The sequence below is a fragment of the Fusarium phalaenopsidis genome, assembly GCF_050370095.1.
Source record: "Fusarium phalaenopsidis strain FUZ10S chromosome Unknown contig_32328, whole genome shotgun sequence".
NCBI classification, from domain to species: domain Eukaryota; kingdom Fungi; phylum Ascomycota; class Sordariomycetes; order Hypocreales; family Nectriaceae; genus Fusarium; species Fusarium phalaenopsidis.
Window position 1 is genome coordinate 137,035 of NW_028145393.1, and position 14,802 is coordinate 151,836.

General features: G+C 51.5%; 4 protein-coding genes across 4 annotated transcripts; 3 read left to right on the plus strand and 1 right to left on the minus strand.

The window, feature by feature from the left end:
- Nucleotides 1-3,660: 3,660 nt before the first annotated feature.
- Nucleotides 3,661-4,853, minus strand: LRP88_12729 (uncharacterized protein; the record flags this gene model as incomplete). The annotated part of the gene is made up of 4 exons (XM_083249118.1): nucleotides 3,661-3,665; nucleotides 3,909-4,253; nucleotides 4,312-4,496; nucleotides 4,552-4,853. The coding sequence occupies 4 exons, from the start codon at nucleotides 4,851-4,853 to the stop codon at nucleotides 3,661-3,663; spliced, it is 837 nt and encodes a 278-aa protein (XP_083094920.1).
- A 746-nt stretch (nucleotides 4,854-5,599) lies between these two features.
- On the plus strand, nucleotides 5,600-6,793 carry LRP88_12730 (Alpha/Beta hydrolase protein; the record flags this gene model as incomplete). The annotated part of the gene is made up of 2 exons (XM_083249119.1): nucleotides 5,600-5,860; nucleotides 5,915-6,793. 2 exons carry the CDS (start codon nucleotides 5,600-5,602, stop codon nucleotides 6,791-6,793), a joined length of 1,140 nt encoding a protein of 379 aa, XP_083094921.1.
- A 2,028-nt stretch (nucleotides 6,794-8,821) lies between these two features.
- LRP88_12731 (Zn(II)2Cys6 transcription factor) lies at nucleotides 8,822-10,572 on the plus strand (the record flags this gene model as incomplete). The annotated part of the gene is made up of 3 exons (XM_083249120.1): nucleotides 8,822-8,892; nucleotides 8,948-8,992; nucleotides 9,042-10,572. 3 exons carry the CDS (start codon nucleotides 8,822-8,824, stop codon nucleotides 10,570-10,572), a joined length of 1,647 nt encoding a protein of 548 aa, XP_083094922.1.
- A 537-nt stretch (nucleotides 10,573-11,109) lies between these two features.
- LRP88_12732 (major facilitator superfamily domain-containing protein) lies at nucleotides 11,110-12,907 on the plus strand (the record flags this gene model as incomplete). Its single annotated transcript, XM_083249121.1, has 4 exons — nucleotides 11,110-11,277; nucleotides 11,330-11,400; nucleotides 11,467-12,214; nucleotides 12,266-12,907. The coding sequence occupies 4 exons, from the start codon at nucleotides 11,110-11,112 to the stop codon at nucleotides 12,905-12,907; spliced, it is 1,629 nt and encodes a 542-aa protein (XP_083094923.1).
- Nucleotides 12,908-14,802: the final 1,895 nt, after the last annotated feature.

Below are 14,802 nucleotides of genomic sequence, written 5' to 3' on the forward strand. Positions count from 1 at the left end.
ATATGCGGCCTAGTCAAAGACCGGCATACTCTCCGTGTCTGTGGAAAGTGGGGAGATTGCTGCAATCTTCAAAACAAATGCGGGTCGGGGCCTGACTTTTGTGGCAAAGGTGTCTGCCAGGCTGGCGAGTGTACTCACTCAGATTGGCCGATGGATGAGCGTCCTGAGCAGCTCCCTTGGGAATATGGGGAGGGAGATCCTTGATACATGCTGTTGAGTGTCCAGGAGCGGGAGTGTTATCTACCAATCGACATGTCAGCCCCAATGACTATGAGTCCGGGGAATTTTGGAGCGGCTTGAATCAAGTGACAGCTTTCTATATATCATTACCTATTTCGATCATCATCTCTAATCATGTCGACTCGGACGGAACCTGAATAAGCTTCAGGGCCAGCAGTAGGAAGCACGTAGCCACGCCGTGAAAGTTTGCTGTTGGTCTCGCGATATCCTGCACGCTGGCTTCAACAAACTTTGTCGAAAGCTAACTGCCGAGATTTTCCGGTATAGAGTAGACGTTGTTGGCAAACGAAAAATCATCACGTCTGCCTTTAACAAACCATCAACAACATCATCATCAAGGTGTGTGAATAGCTCAACGCCCAGATTTCCCTCGCTGACTAGTAAAGATAGACAGAAGAGTCCCGGCGCCGAACGCTCCTCACTGCCAATCAGACCACCGTGAATTGTCTCTCGAAATGGAAGCCGCCACCTCGTGCTGTGCTCCAGTTCGGCCAGGCTCTCAAGGCAATGACAACGGGATCGAGGAGCATATAGATGAAATCACTTCACCTGGCCCAGGGCCTCACGACAACAGCAACGAGATAGAGAAGTTTTTGGGTGAAAGTACCTCGGAAAATAGACACGGTACCGAGCCGCCAGTGACTCCTGACGCCTTGGTCTCGTCGGCTCTATACAACGCTGTGAATAGTCACATCTACATCCTCCCAGACGAAATACTCTTAGCGATCATCCACACCCTTATCCATGATGAAGACTCAGCCTCTTTCTTCTGCTTTCGACGAGTTTCTCGCCGTTTTCGACGCCTGAAAAATGATCACCAGTTTAAAGAGGTGCCATTCTGCATGTATTCCAAATGCAACTCCTGTTATACCGAGTCGAATGGTCGCTGCAGGTATTGCAGGAGGAACAACGGCGAGGTAGATTGCCAGATGCACATCATCCCTCACTTCATAGGATATCCCACAGGGCTCAAGAATGATATAGCCAGCCGGCTGAGGAGAGATCTTCTATGCATGATGTGCCAAGGCGGCGTCCAAGAGAGAAAAGACGCTGGCCTCCCGATTCGCTGCAAGTTTGCTCCGCGGGACGACCTAGACTGGCTAGATTGTTCCAGCTATGGACTAGAACACCCATCAGCAGCGTTTTCATTGCTACAAAGGCAGAAGGTCAACGATCGAGTATGCATTGAAAAAGAAGGCTTCATCCGTCTATGCCAACACGAGGTTATCCGGTGGGACGACATCCAAGCGTCTGCTGGTCCGGGTATCCGATGCCATGGTGAAGTGATCAAAGTCTGCAAGCATGCTAGCCATTCTGTGGCTTGCTGCGAACAAGATTCATGGCCAACTGCGACGATCATGGCGCATGAAAAGGGAATGTCAACTCTTTTCCAGTCTTGGAATCCTCATTCAGGCCCAGACCTTAACCCCGGCCGTCTTGATCCCCAGAGATACAGTGCCACCGAGGTACGAGCAGTTGCACAGCGCTTTCGCGCCGATGCAGCCCGGTTCATCGTTCCAGAGCAAAGATTGGGTCACATTCCAGAGATGGAATGTTTCGCAAAGGGATGTGACTGTTTGTTATACGACGGACTCGATAAGCCCGACGAGGAAAATATTTGCCATAAAAGACTGTCGGCGAAGGGCTACGTACCGGAGCATGGAAGATCCAGTCGCACCTCAATGAGCGTGTCATCTTGCCGGTTGCAGGCACCGCCAAATAAAATGCCCTGACTTGTCTTTCACTACAAGTCTATGATCAATCTCCGTTTAGGGGACGCCCCAACTGACAAATGGCTTCATGCTCTGGACCCTGGATCCTATGAGTACAGCGACGTTGTTGGAGCACGGGAGACTTGCACAGATCCAACATGTCAGAATCATTATCGCGTAACAGCAGGTACCTCGAACCATCACAACGAAAGAGTCAGTAGGTCTTACAAGGAGACTTGGCGAGGCCGGGCAATGTAGGCCCAGATGGTTTACAGGCAAATTGGCGAATGCGTCCTACTATGAGAGGCAGTGGAAGGAGCTGAAAATTAATGTGTACGTTTCTTATTTTTTTCTAATTAGATCTCCGTCGTACATGTAGCAGCATTAAAACCCATGCCATAAAACACCGTAATGCGTACGTTTCCATGAACTTACAAGCATTTGAATGCCCTGAAGCTTAGACCACACAAGCTACAGCGTGGGAGAAAAATCAGTAAACTCGGAACTTCGTACTTTTGATGGTCGCACTCGTCTTGGTAAGGTCCTTGTTGATGTGGTTGTTCTAGGTTCTAGGTTCGAGGAATCGATAGTGCCCTGGAAACTGGGCAAAGACACTCAATAAACCCGCGTGTTGAAACCTATTCGGGACTGATATCATGCATCTAAACGAGCTTGAGATGGTGGTCATTTCGCGTGCAATCTTGGCAGCTGTCATGTCAGCATCGCTAAGCCAGCGTAGGGACTGCTGGTACTGAATAGCCCCTTCTTAGTCTGATCCGCGTAGACGGCATAGCCTTGATAGGTAACCTTGCAAACAGCAAGGACCCATGTATCTCGTAGGGAGGCTAGGCGACGGCATCGGGGCGGGGTCGCGGATGGGGCCATGCCGGACGACGGTAGTGGCTGAGACAGCGGCCGACGCGGAACCGTTAGGGTAGCAAGCGTGGTCAAGAATGGCGAGAGCTTCTTCTTGGCGTAAGCTGTCACCCATGGAAGAATACTAAGGTGGCGCCAAATCTGAGACTACTCCGTACACATAGCGAATCTAAGATACGTGGTTGAGGTGGAAAGGGGCAATGTTGGCGACGGGGTAAACGAGGCCACGCTCTTGAGAGAAGAGAATCAGTGAAGTGATGATCCACATGCCGACTTTGGTGACCTATACCTCAGAGTGTGAAAGTTCAAATCAATACTTGATCGAAAAAGACTGGTGAAGTCTGCCCTAGATATCAAGGAGCTTTAGGAGGACCTTGTGGAACTGTCTCTGCACCGATGTCACCTAATGTTGATACTGATGGGGGTTTATCAATAGCGTACGGATAGCCATAGTGACATTCTGAAAATCCGAGCCAGTAATAGATGCAAAATCCGTTCCCGTGAGTTGTTGGAAATCTCGCTCTCCTCTTCAGTTTAACGAGGGTGTTGGTCGTGGTGCAGGATATCATCATCACCTGTCCAAGATTGATTTCAAATTCCGATGCCGTGATAGCATGGTTGGGGTAGATAAGAAGTGGAAAAGTTCATATGCTGTGCCATCTTATCGTCTCCCTGGCGTGTCGCGTCCGCTATGCTGACTTTGCTGAATGGAATCGGCAATCAATAAGGCCTAATACTTCCACTGACATCTTGAAAATGAAGACTCCGTTCGTCAAAGAAGATTATTTTGAGTGATCGTTTTGTATTAAAGTTATAGCGTATCAAAGAGTTTCTAGTCTCGCAATATCCCTCGTTGACTCGAGTTAGATGCGATCTCGGCCTCATCCGTCCTTACCGTGGCTCCCTTTTTGCTAGGATCCACATACTCGGACACGATAACTTCTTGTGTTTGCATGATTCCGCCCATAGAAGAATCTCGGTCGTGGTTCATCGACTTCATGGCAAATGCCTGTGATCTTGTACCATCGTTGAATGTGTGCACTCCTGTTCCGTTCTTTCGGCTCGAATGGGTTGGTAGACCAGTCCCATGCGAGTTGGAGTAGGCGGAGCTCTGCTTCTTCTTGTTCCAGAGGCCATAGATGGTGGGCGCGTTGACGACTATCGTGGCTGTAAGGAGCTCGGTGCTGGCCCACGTCGTTCGGTTGACTTGGCTATCCTTGTTGGTCGCGTTGATCGGTAGGCGAATGACGGTGATGGCGACGATAAAGATGCCAAGAGTGAATAGGACATATAGTTTGAGTTTTCGCTTCCAGGACGTCTTGAGGGAGAAGAAGAGAGGGATCGGGACGGCGAGGAGCAATACATCGGTGACGATATTGAGGACGCCGACAACGATGAGTTGTAGCTGAGCCTTGGCGCAAGAACCTGGTATCAAAAGTCAATCTTGCCGATCATATATCTAGGAAGGATCATCTGAGTTTACCAGGGTCAGGAACCACTTGCCAGTACAAGTGGAAGGGGTTGCATTCGCTGAAGGTAGTCACTTGGACGGCGACGTATGTGAAAAAGAACACAACAAGGAAAGAGATCATGATGATCTTTTCGTAGCGTAGGTTCAAGAGAAGACGTCGGTAGACATCAAGAAGGACGAGTTTCTGCAGCCAAAGGCTTGAAAAGTTGTTAGATGATACGCCATGGTAGAGAAAGAGGACATGGTACTGACAATGAATTGTAAAAGACGCGATTGGCGATGGCAAACTTGCTCCCGATCTCCCTCCTGTAGATCTCATCCTCTGTGAAGATCTTCGTCTTTCGGACCGCTGCTGGAACGTTATTAGTTCCCCACGTCAGCACGACGTGGATTAGAGCCAGTCTGACCATGCAGCACAGACATGCCGCCATGGTCAGGTAATCGCCCGTATTGAAGGGCTGTCTAGCAATCTTTCTCCATAGCAGTCTCACTCCCATCACAATGAGGGCGAGAATGCTAAAGAGCCAATGGATGAGCAGCGTAGGGTCATCCATTGTGGCACCACAGAAAAAAAAAAAAAAAGGGTTGAGAGAGGGACGACGATCACTTGGCCATCACCCGCAGGGACGCGTTTCCGTCTTAAAGAAGATCCCAGCATCATCCCATCGTAAACCCGGCTCAAAGGACTGCTTTCCGCGCAGACTACTGCAAACATCACGGTGCTTTTTTCTCTTGTTCGCCGTCGCAGACCTGCAGGTGGCGTGCTACCAGTTCGCCGGCGCCAAAGAACGACCCCAGCTCCCGTGGGTCCCCGATAATTAGGCCGTTGGTTTCTGAACCCTTGACAGGGATTATAGAGTTTCGGTTATGTCAGAATCTGAGCCATTGGGCGGGGATCGGGCTCAGGTCGGATAGGGGTTACCAAACATGGAGGAACCCATTCATGGCCCCGTATTTACCATTCGAGAAGGATGGGGCCGTTATTCCACTCGGGTCTAGAGCTTGGCACACTAGAGTTAATCGAGAGATACTTCCTTTGACTAGCAAGGAGATGGGTGACTATCAGAGGACCCAAGGCGGAAATAATGTCACCGAACAGTCCGTCGCCCCTGAATATTCTGGTGCGACCACCGGCCCTTCGGCCAGAGACAAATACAAGGCTCGCCCGTGTAGCTCAGCCAGTCACGACCCCTCTTCTCTCTAGGTTCTTCTGCGTGTCCATTGGGATCATCCTTCTTTCAGTCCTTTTGCGTCCCACTGCCACGTTCTTGGGTTCCAGATCACGATCGCCTCGCCAGCCATGCGTTTCACCACTCTGTTTGCCCTTGCGGCTGCCGCAGTCAACCACTGTGTCGCTACTCCTTCCGGCCAGCATGGCAGCGCCCAGGGCGAGGTCGCCGCCGTCCGATCCTACTTTTACGTAGGTGGAGGCTACGCCGATGATGGAGCGGGCGGGCAGATCTACCGTGATCAGATGTATGTCGAGAAGCTGATCCCGGCCGGTGGCGTCCGGCAACGAACGCCCATTGTCTTTATCCACGGCCAGGGCCAGACAGGCAGCGTGAGTTGACCATATGCATCCTCTGTGATAGGTCACAAGCTAACATGCAGCTAGAACTTCCTCAACAAGCCTGATGGTGGCCGCGGTTGGGCATCCCAGTTCATCAGCCAAGGATACGAGGTCTACATCATTGATCAGACTTTCCGTGGCCGATCAGCATGGATGCCCGCCGCCGGCGCTGCGAAGCCCTCGACTTACTCGGCTGAGATCATCGAGCAGCGCTTCACTGCAGGCAAGAACTTCAACCTCTGGCCCCAGGCCTCCAAGCACACCCAGTGGCCTGGAACTGGTATGAGGGGCGACCCCGTCTTTGACACTTTCTATGTGTCCAATGTTCAGTTCATCAACAACGCCACCTACCAGCAGTCGACGGTCCAGGATGCTGGCGCTGCTCTCCTCGACAAGATTGGCAGACCCGTCATCCTTGTCGGTCACAGCCAGGGTGGTATTATGCCCATTCTTATCGCGGATGCCCGCCCTAGACTCACCAAGGGTCTCGTTCTTCTTGAGCCCACTGGCCCTCCCTTCAGGGACGCCGTCTTCAGCACCAAGGCTGCCCGCCCCTACGGTCTGACTGACATCCCCCTCACCTACAGCCCCTCTGTCTCTGACCCTGCCACCGACCTGGTTCAAGAGGTCCAGACCAGCCGAGGTGACGACTTTGTTGAGTGCGTTCTTCAGGCCAGCAAGCCTGCGCCTCGTCGTCTGGTCAACCTGCAGAGCAAGCCCATCCTCATCCTCACTTCCGAGTCGTCCTACCACATGCCCTACGACTACTGCACTGCCGACTTCCTTCGCCAGGCTGGCTGCTCCAAGACTCAGCACCTCGAGCTTGGAGAGGCCGGCATCCACGGCAACGGACACATGATGTTCATGGAGAAGAACAGCGATGTGATTCAGGCCGTCTTGGAGCGCTGGATCCGGTCCACCTAATGACATACCGGGCGGAGGCTTAGACAGAACTAGAATAACTTAATTTTATCCTTAATGTCTAAAATTCTTTAAACCGCGCACTTTTTCGCGCTGCGCTAGTCGACAAGTACCGTCTCCCCGACCCATGTTCACCCGTTACTATCTCCGGCCAAGCCTCGCGTATGTCGGCATATGGCGGAACCAAGCCCGCGGTGCCAATACGCATACCCCTGATGCTTGCGTTAAATGTCTCGTGACTGTCTGCTTTTCCTTTTCAAGCTGACCAGTGACCACCTGCCCAGAAGTGACAGGCTCATGGGCTATACCTAGCCCTTACTCAGCGGGGTCCGGTATTACAATACCAAGGCAAGGGTCTGATCAGATCATGCCCGGGCCCAAGGCCTTGGGGTTTTCTAGAATGCCAGGAAGTTTGCCGATATGGAAGAAAATCCCCAACCTTTGAATCCTTCGCCAGCGGCCTCCTGGTCTTTTCCCCACTGATTCTCGATATAGGCGAACCTCCAACTTGAACATGACTCTCCAGGGATGCTTGAAATAGAAACCTGTGATTGGGAAATCAACAACTCTTGACTTACTGGTGTACTGTTGCCCTCTGGTGCAAGACTAGCGGTTCGCTAACCCCCAATAATCCGTACGGCATTCAATAATAGGCTCCGTAGGGGTCAACCATAGTCTTGAATGGCAGGCCGGTTTTGCATCAATTGACGCTAACCTCTGATCTTTAACCCTAGTCCTTGCTCCAATGTGCCATGTCCATGTGGTCGTCATACCCGCCTAATATGACTGGTCGGCAGGAGACAGAGTCTAAGATGTCGGGCCGTTGACGGGATGAAATTTTACCAATCTACGGGGCATTCAAGATGCTTATCATATTTGAGCCTTCTTACATAAAATACCATCAAGTCCACGAAACTTCATCGTTCTAGAGCGCCCTTAGCGCCGAGCCCGAAGCAGAAACAGTGTCAGTTACCAAGGGCCAGGGTCGGCTTTGAGATGCCGAAGTGAAGCATAGTAGTAGTAGAATCTGGATTATAATAGCGTTGCTTCGCTACCAGGATCCTGAGATATCACTAGACCGATGCTCGTATTGGTATCTTCGGATGGATGGGCGAAGCCATCAATACCATGCTCTCCCATACATCTAACAGTCGAACTACTTCCGCATCTTGGCTGCTGAGAGCGCTTCCTTTTTTTCTGAAATGGTAGCATTTTGACTTTGTCCTATAGCTCATCCCTTAATTTGAGATGGATTTTAAGATGTTTTCATCATCATCTGTTTATGCTGTTGTGCAACGCATTGAGCTGGCGATTGGCTTCGAGAGATCGTATTTTGCTATGGCCCCCAATATTCATTGACCGGATCTTCGTTAATTATAATCAGTGAAATGTCTCGAAAGGCTTACCCTTATCAATTTAATTTCTTTATTCTACCACAGACACTGAACCTTGATGCAGGTGGCCCGACAAATATTTCAGTATTTGTGTTCTTGGCTGTTGTTGCTCATGGGGTATTTTTTGGAACCGTCACTAAGTTTGCACAATGTAGGAACACCTATTTGAGACGCTTTGAGCATTGAGTATAAGTCTCTAAGGCGCGCGAGAGAGCAATAAGGAGGCTGCTTCCCAACTGTTCGATTTAGGCCTCTGGGTAGATGGTAAATTCTGACATCGTCTAGGGTAGCTGATGCCGTTTCGTGGCGGAGGGTGCACATGACTCAGCGGCATGACTAAGCATCATACCAGCTTCGTGACTCGCTTGCCCCTCGACGTGTTATAAACTCTCCCTTTCATGTCATGGTCAATCTGACTCGTCGAAACAAGCGTCTTCATTGATAACTTCGAATAACAATTGTATGAATCTCGTTGAAGAAACATATCTGATTGTTTCCCTCTTGTCCAAGTACCGAGACTGCCTGCTACATGCCCCAGCCGATACAAGCCTTCCGGGCGCGTTAAGTGCTTGGCTGATGGCCTGACGCACGTGGTAAACGTCCTCTTCAACCAGCCAAAATTGACAGATCCCTTGCCATGGGAGAGAACATCGTAAAGCCCACGCGTACGAGCAAGAAAAAAGTCCGCACAGGATGCATCACGTGCAAGTAGGTAGCTCCAGATCTTGTGTGGTGACCCCCTGGCCGCTAACTGGATGGTTAGAATTAGGAGAATCAAGTGCGATGAGTCCAAGCCTGCATGTCTCCGGTAAGATTTTCAGCCAAAAAATACGATACCTGAAGCTAATTGCACTCAGGTGTACGCGTACTGGCAGAAAATGTGACGGATATGCATCACCTCCGGCTCCTGCTCCGGGCCCAGTAGTACCAACTAAGCCTGGGAAGCTCGCATCCAAAGAGGGCAGGGCACAGGAGTTCTTTTACCAAAAGACTGTTCCAGAGCTTTCTGGATTCTTTGGCCGATCGTTCTGGAACACTGTCCTACAGTTCAGCCTGACGGAGCCTGCAATTAGACATGCTACCATCGCCTTGGCAACCCTTCACGAGGAGCACAGCTCCCCCATGGCGGCCACCGCACAGCCAAGGGACAACCTCAAGTTCGCGATTCAATCATACAATCGATCCATCAGCACTGTTCTGAAACGAGCTTCTGACCCGACATCGATGTCTTTGGTGGCACTGGCTAGCATTGTCTTCACCTGCTTCGAATGTCTTTTGGGTGACCCCAAGGCAGCGGCCGCCCACGTCGCTAGCGGTATCGGCCTGCTCAAGATGTGGCGAGAAAAGTCTGGCCAACCGACCAGTTCCTGGGGCCAGAATTACCGAAGCTTTGAGCTCTCTTTTGTGGAAACGCATCTGGCCCCTGTCCTTTGCACGCTCAGCCTTTGTGTCGCAGAGTTTGGCTCCCCCGTCGACTTGCATCTCAACCCAGTCGACTTCAATAGCTGTCCCATATTTGGGGAGCCGTTCCAAGAACTGTCAGAATCGCGGGTCGGCCTTATCGACATCATTACAGCAGCCGTAAGACTCGGACAGGAGGACGCTCCGGCCCTTGAGGTTAGCGTCAAGGCAGCAGGCCTCAGCACCGCGCTTGAATGCTGGAAAATGAGATTCGATGATCTTGTACAACGAAAAGGGCCCTTGTGGAGTGACCAAGACCAAGGCGCCGCTGATCTTGTACGCGTTATGTGGCAGAGCACAGCTGTTGGTCTCTCAGTCGGCCTTGCATCCGACGAGACGGCATGGGATTCCCATAAAACAGCATACGAGGAAATCATCCGACTTGTCGAGGCGCTAATAGAGCGGCATAAAGATGACCAAGCATCGGCCACCTTTCATTTTGAGATGGGTATCATCTCGCCGCTTCATCTGGTGGCGTGGAAATGCAGGTGGCCCCATCTTCGCCGAAAGGGGTTGGGTTTGCTTCTTGCTAGTTCCAGGCGAGAATGCTTATATGATGCATTTCTCTATCATGCCGTATTTTCGCGAATCATGGCAATAGAAGAGGGTCACTTGGAAAGCCCATCCAGGGAGATGTTGACTCTGGCCGACCTACCGCCCGAAAAAGCCCGGATTCATCACTTCTTCTGCGAGCCTGCGCTGCCAGCCACCGAAAACGTCTACTGTTTGACGGTATTCTCAAAACCGAACTGGCCTGATACGACATGGTGTTCCAGAACCGAGTATATTGATGCACCTGGCGGAGCCCGACCCAGCTCCCTGTCACCCACTTCGCCCCTGTCCAGGCTTCCCGTTGTGAATTTGTTTAGGACAGGGCCTATCTCAAAAGAAGCCATGCAAAAGAGTGAACCACAGGTAGTTGTTTAGTTCCAACAGTGTCAAGTGATGCCTGTAGCATCTTTGGACTTGGTGGCGGGATTTGGGGCTGGAGTGGAGGTGGGAGACAGTGCCAGGTGCCGAGGGTGGCTAAACACCCTGGATCACTGCCCCTTTTCAATCTAAATCTGGCCTTCACATCATCTTCACATCAGGTACATGTTCAAAATCCTTCCACCGAGAAGAATTCCTGGAAACGGCCTTGTTCCTCCCCTTTCGTCCAGGTCCCTTTCGTGAGGGAGACCAGACCCACAAAGTGGAGCATTGGGACTTACCGCGATTGGCCAGTTCGCAAAAATCGAGATCGTATAAGTTGGTTCCACTCCACGGCTCATACCAACAGGATCAGCGAGATCAACAAAGGTGTTGGATATAAATGGCTAAAGATTCTTCTTCTAGAGTTTGGCATCGGGCATTCCATTCTGATTCACTCGTTCGTGGTATTCTGGTATTCTTTCTCCTTGACTATCCTCCCCCCAACTCTTCGCCGGCCTTTCAACCGCGATGAACGACGATAACATGGCGACCATGGGAAGCGAACCCAACGCCGAGCAATCAGGCCAACTTTCCGACTCTAAAGACGAATCGAGTTCCTCTTTCACGGACCAGACTGTCCAGGAGACCGGGAACTTGGATGGATGGAAACTAGCCTTGGTCATCACCGGACTTTGTCTTGCCGTCTTTTGCATGGCACTTGTACGCCCTCGGCAATCACTCTTGAGAGGAGAGATGACTCAAGTATCTCCAGGACAACACCATCATTGCAACTGCAATCCCTCGCATCACCGATGAGTTTCGCGCTTTGGATGATCTAGGCTGGTAGGCTGACATGACCCCTTCCCCGTCACGAATGCCAGCTTGCTGACCTATTCCTGCGTCCAACAGGTACGGCTCGGCTTATCTCCTGACGACCTGCAGCTTCCAGTTGTTCTTCGGGAAACTCTACTCGCTCTACTCGGTCAAATGGGTCTTCCTCACCGCCATCGCTTTCTTCGAGCTCGGTTCCTTGGTCTGTGGCGCTGCACCAACCTCGGCAGCGATCATCATCGGTCGGGCGATTGCGGGCATCGGCTCTGCCGGAATATTCTCTGGAGCCATCCTTATCATCGTTCTCAGTGTTCCCATGAGGAAGAGGCCTATCTATGTGGGCCTACTCGCTGGCATGTACGGCCTTGCTAGCGTTGCTGGTCCGCTCATGGGTGGTGCCTTTACCGACAGGCTCTCCTGGAGATGGTGCTTCTACATCAACCTCCCGATTGGGGTTGTCACCGTGCCATTCGTGGTACTGTTCTTGAAACCCCCTCAAGCCCCTTCAGGATCAGCCAAGGAGAAGGTTTCCTGGAAGCAGCAGATTGGCCATTTCGACCTCCCAGGTACAGCTTGTTTCTTGCCAGCCATAATCTCGCTGCTCCTGGCGTTGCAATGGGGAGGCTCCAGATACCCTTGGTCTAATGGCCGCATCATTGGATTGTTCATTGTCTTTGGCGTTCTCATCATACTCTTCGTCGTTATCCAATTCTGGAAACAGGACAAAGCTACTGTTCCTCCGAGAATCTTGGCGGATAGAACAGTCTGGAGTTGCGCCGCATTTGCTGTTTGCTTTGGTGCTTCGTTCTTCCTCCTCATTTACTATGTGAGTCCCCAACCCTTTCCATCACTCGCCAGCATCTTAAGAATTTTCCAGATCCCGATCTGGTTCCAAGCTGTCAAGGATGCCAGTGCCGTCAGGTCAGGGATCATGAACTTGCCCATGATCCTTGGATTAGTCGTCATGTCAGTCATAACAGGAGGGGCAGTCAGTGCCATTGGGTACTATACCCCCTTGATCCACGCATCGTCTATCCTGATGAGCATCGGTGCTGGGCTGTTGACCACGTTCCGCGTAAACACCCAATCACCTGCGTGGATAGGTTACCAGGCTCTCTACGGAATTGGAGCTGGCCTCGGCATGCAGCTACCTCTTGTTGCGGTGCAAACCGCTCTACCAGAACAAGATATCCCCGTCGGCACTGCGACTTTGATGTTCTCCCAGACCCTCGGGGGCAGCATATTCGTGCAGGTCGCCCAGAACGTCTTCACGAACCAGCTCAGCAAAGAGATTCAGGGTGCAGGACTTGACGCCGGGATTGTGCTTGGAGTTGGGGCAACAGAGCTGCGGGACAGTGTGCCCGCGGTTCACTTGCCAGAGGTCCTGGTTGCGTACAGCAAGGCTCTAACCAACACCTGGTACGTTTCTGTTGCAATGGCTGCCATCTCACTGATTCCTGCTTTGTTTGTTCCGTGGAAATCAGTCAAGGACAAGAAGGTGGAGGCAGTCATGGCGTAAACTGCGCACTAGTCCCTCGATCTTCTTGTTCAAGCGGATGGTGGCTGGGTTGGAAGGCTTGGTGCGTCGAAAACCCTGGAGTCAAAGAGACGGGGCAGCAGTTAGACCTTCGATGGGGGTTGAATGTGGTTGTAGATCCCATGTGCCATGTTGGCGGTGGGTGACTTTCTTTCGTGTAGACACAGGGGCAAAAACAGAAGAGGTGCAGATAGTGGCTTGCCCTGCATCATCCCCCCTTTTTAGCTTACGCTTGTATAACGAGATAAAGAGATATTGGAACGTGTGCTCAATAGTTAACTATCTACTCCCTCTGAGTATGGACATCCGGGGTACCGCATTGATCGAAATCACCTTTGTGGCTCACCCTTCTTGGACCCAGACCGGGTTCTGGTCTTGTTGCTACAGCATGGCTATTTGTTTCTCAAAGTGAGCCTCCAAAGCTGAGCCAATCACTGTGAGGTTATGTTTGATGTTCAAGAGATCCTCCATCTTGCCCTTTGTCTCCCAAAGTAACTGAATCTCCCGGTATGCCTTGAAGTCGCGGACAACTGCTGTTTTCCAAAAGGAAGTCTCGTCTGCCATGCTGCTCTCCGTAACGTTCTTAGTGACATGGCGGGCGATGTAGATAACTTGATCGAGTTGCTGAGTCGCACTCTCTAATAGCTGCTCAAGCTCTTCCATGCCCTTTAAATGTGCATGAAACCTGGAGAGAGTCTCCAAATCAATCTCCTTGACTGCTGTGCTAGGGCTGATGATGAGTGCTTCAAACAAGACGTCCCGGAATGCACCGTTGACACGACCAATGGCGTCGCTTGCGTTGGCACAGAGGTGGTGCAGGTTGACATCTTCATATTTAGCCCCCCTTCTTTCTAATCTTTCTTCGTGGCGCCCGTATTCTATCGGGCCCATCTCCAGGCCCTTGTCTCGAGTCCACATGGCACCAGTCCACATGGCACCAACCCCCCTTGCCGGCAAGCATGCATGCCGCATCAATTCTCGGGCGCCCCTAGCATATTGGGCGGCAGTTGAATGAAGTTTGAGTCTTGTGGTAGAGGGGGTTGACGGGAGTGCATGCCCTGAAAGTGTTGATAGACAGGGAGCACATCTGGCAGGGCGAATACGGGTCGGCAGCCCTCAGGCCACGGTGGTCGACGCAAGACGAGGAAGGAATGGAGAATGTCCAAAAGGAGCCAGCACAAAACGGCGTCGAATGTCCATCGTAAGAGCCTGTTATTGATGAAACACCAGGACTGTCTCCTGTCTACATTCCTTGGGTCCATACGTCGTGTGCGCATCCTAGAAACCCGTGGGATTATGAGTGGAGCAAGTCCAGAGCTCATCTCGTCCTTCTCTTTGGTGATCTTGTCGTTCTGGGGGAGGTAATCTGGTGATGCTGGGTGTGAGCGACTCTCGCCTGAGGGTGGCGTATAAGGCACCGAACTTTGATGATCGTCACGGCGAACAGAAACGCCCTCGGTCGATTTTTCCCAGGAGCATCTGGAAGATGGCAGTTGAGTGAAGGGCAATGTGATAGATGGTACAGAGGGGGACGGTGCATTGAAAGGATTTGGCCGTGAGGAGATGGGAGGCTGTACAGGACTTGTAGGGGAAGGAGAATAGTAAGGCTTAGAGGTTGAAGCTGACGCGGAAGGTGATGCTGAAAGTACTCGACCCATGGCAAGAAATTTCGAGCCTGGATGAAGATGGTCAAGGGAAGTGTTGGAAGCATTCGCAACAATCGCATGGGGACTCGTAGCGGGGGTGTAACGCTCGCCTGGGCGCGAGGACGGCTTGGCATCTTGGTGACTGGTTGAAAATGGCGTATGCATGATGGGGAAACTGCTAGAGACGTTACTTAAGAAATCGTTTACTACAGAAAGCAAGTAAAGAGAGGT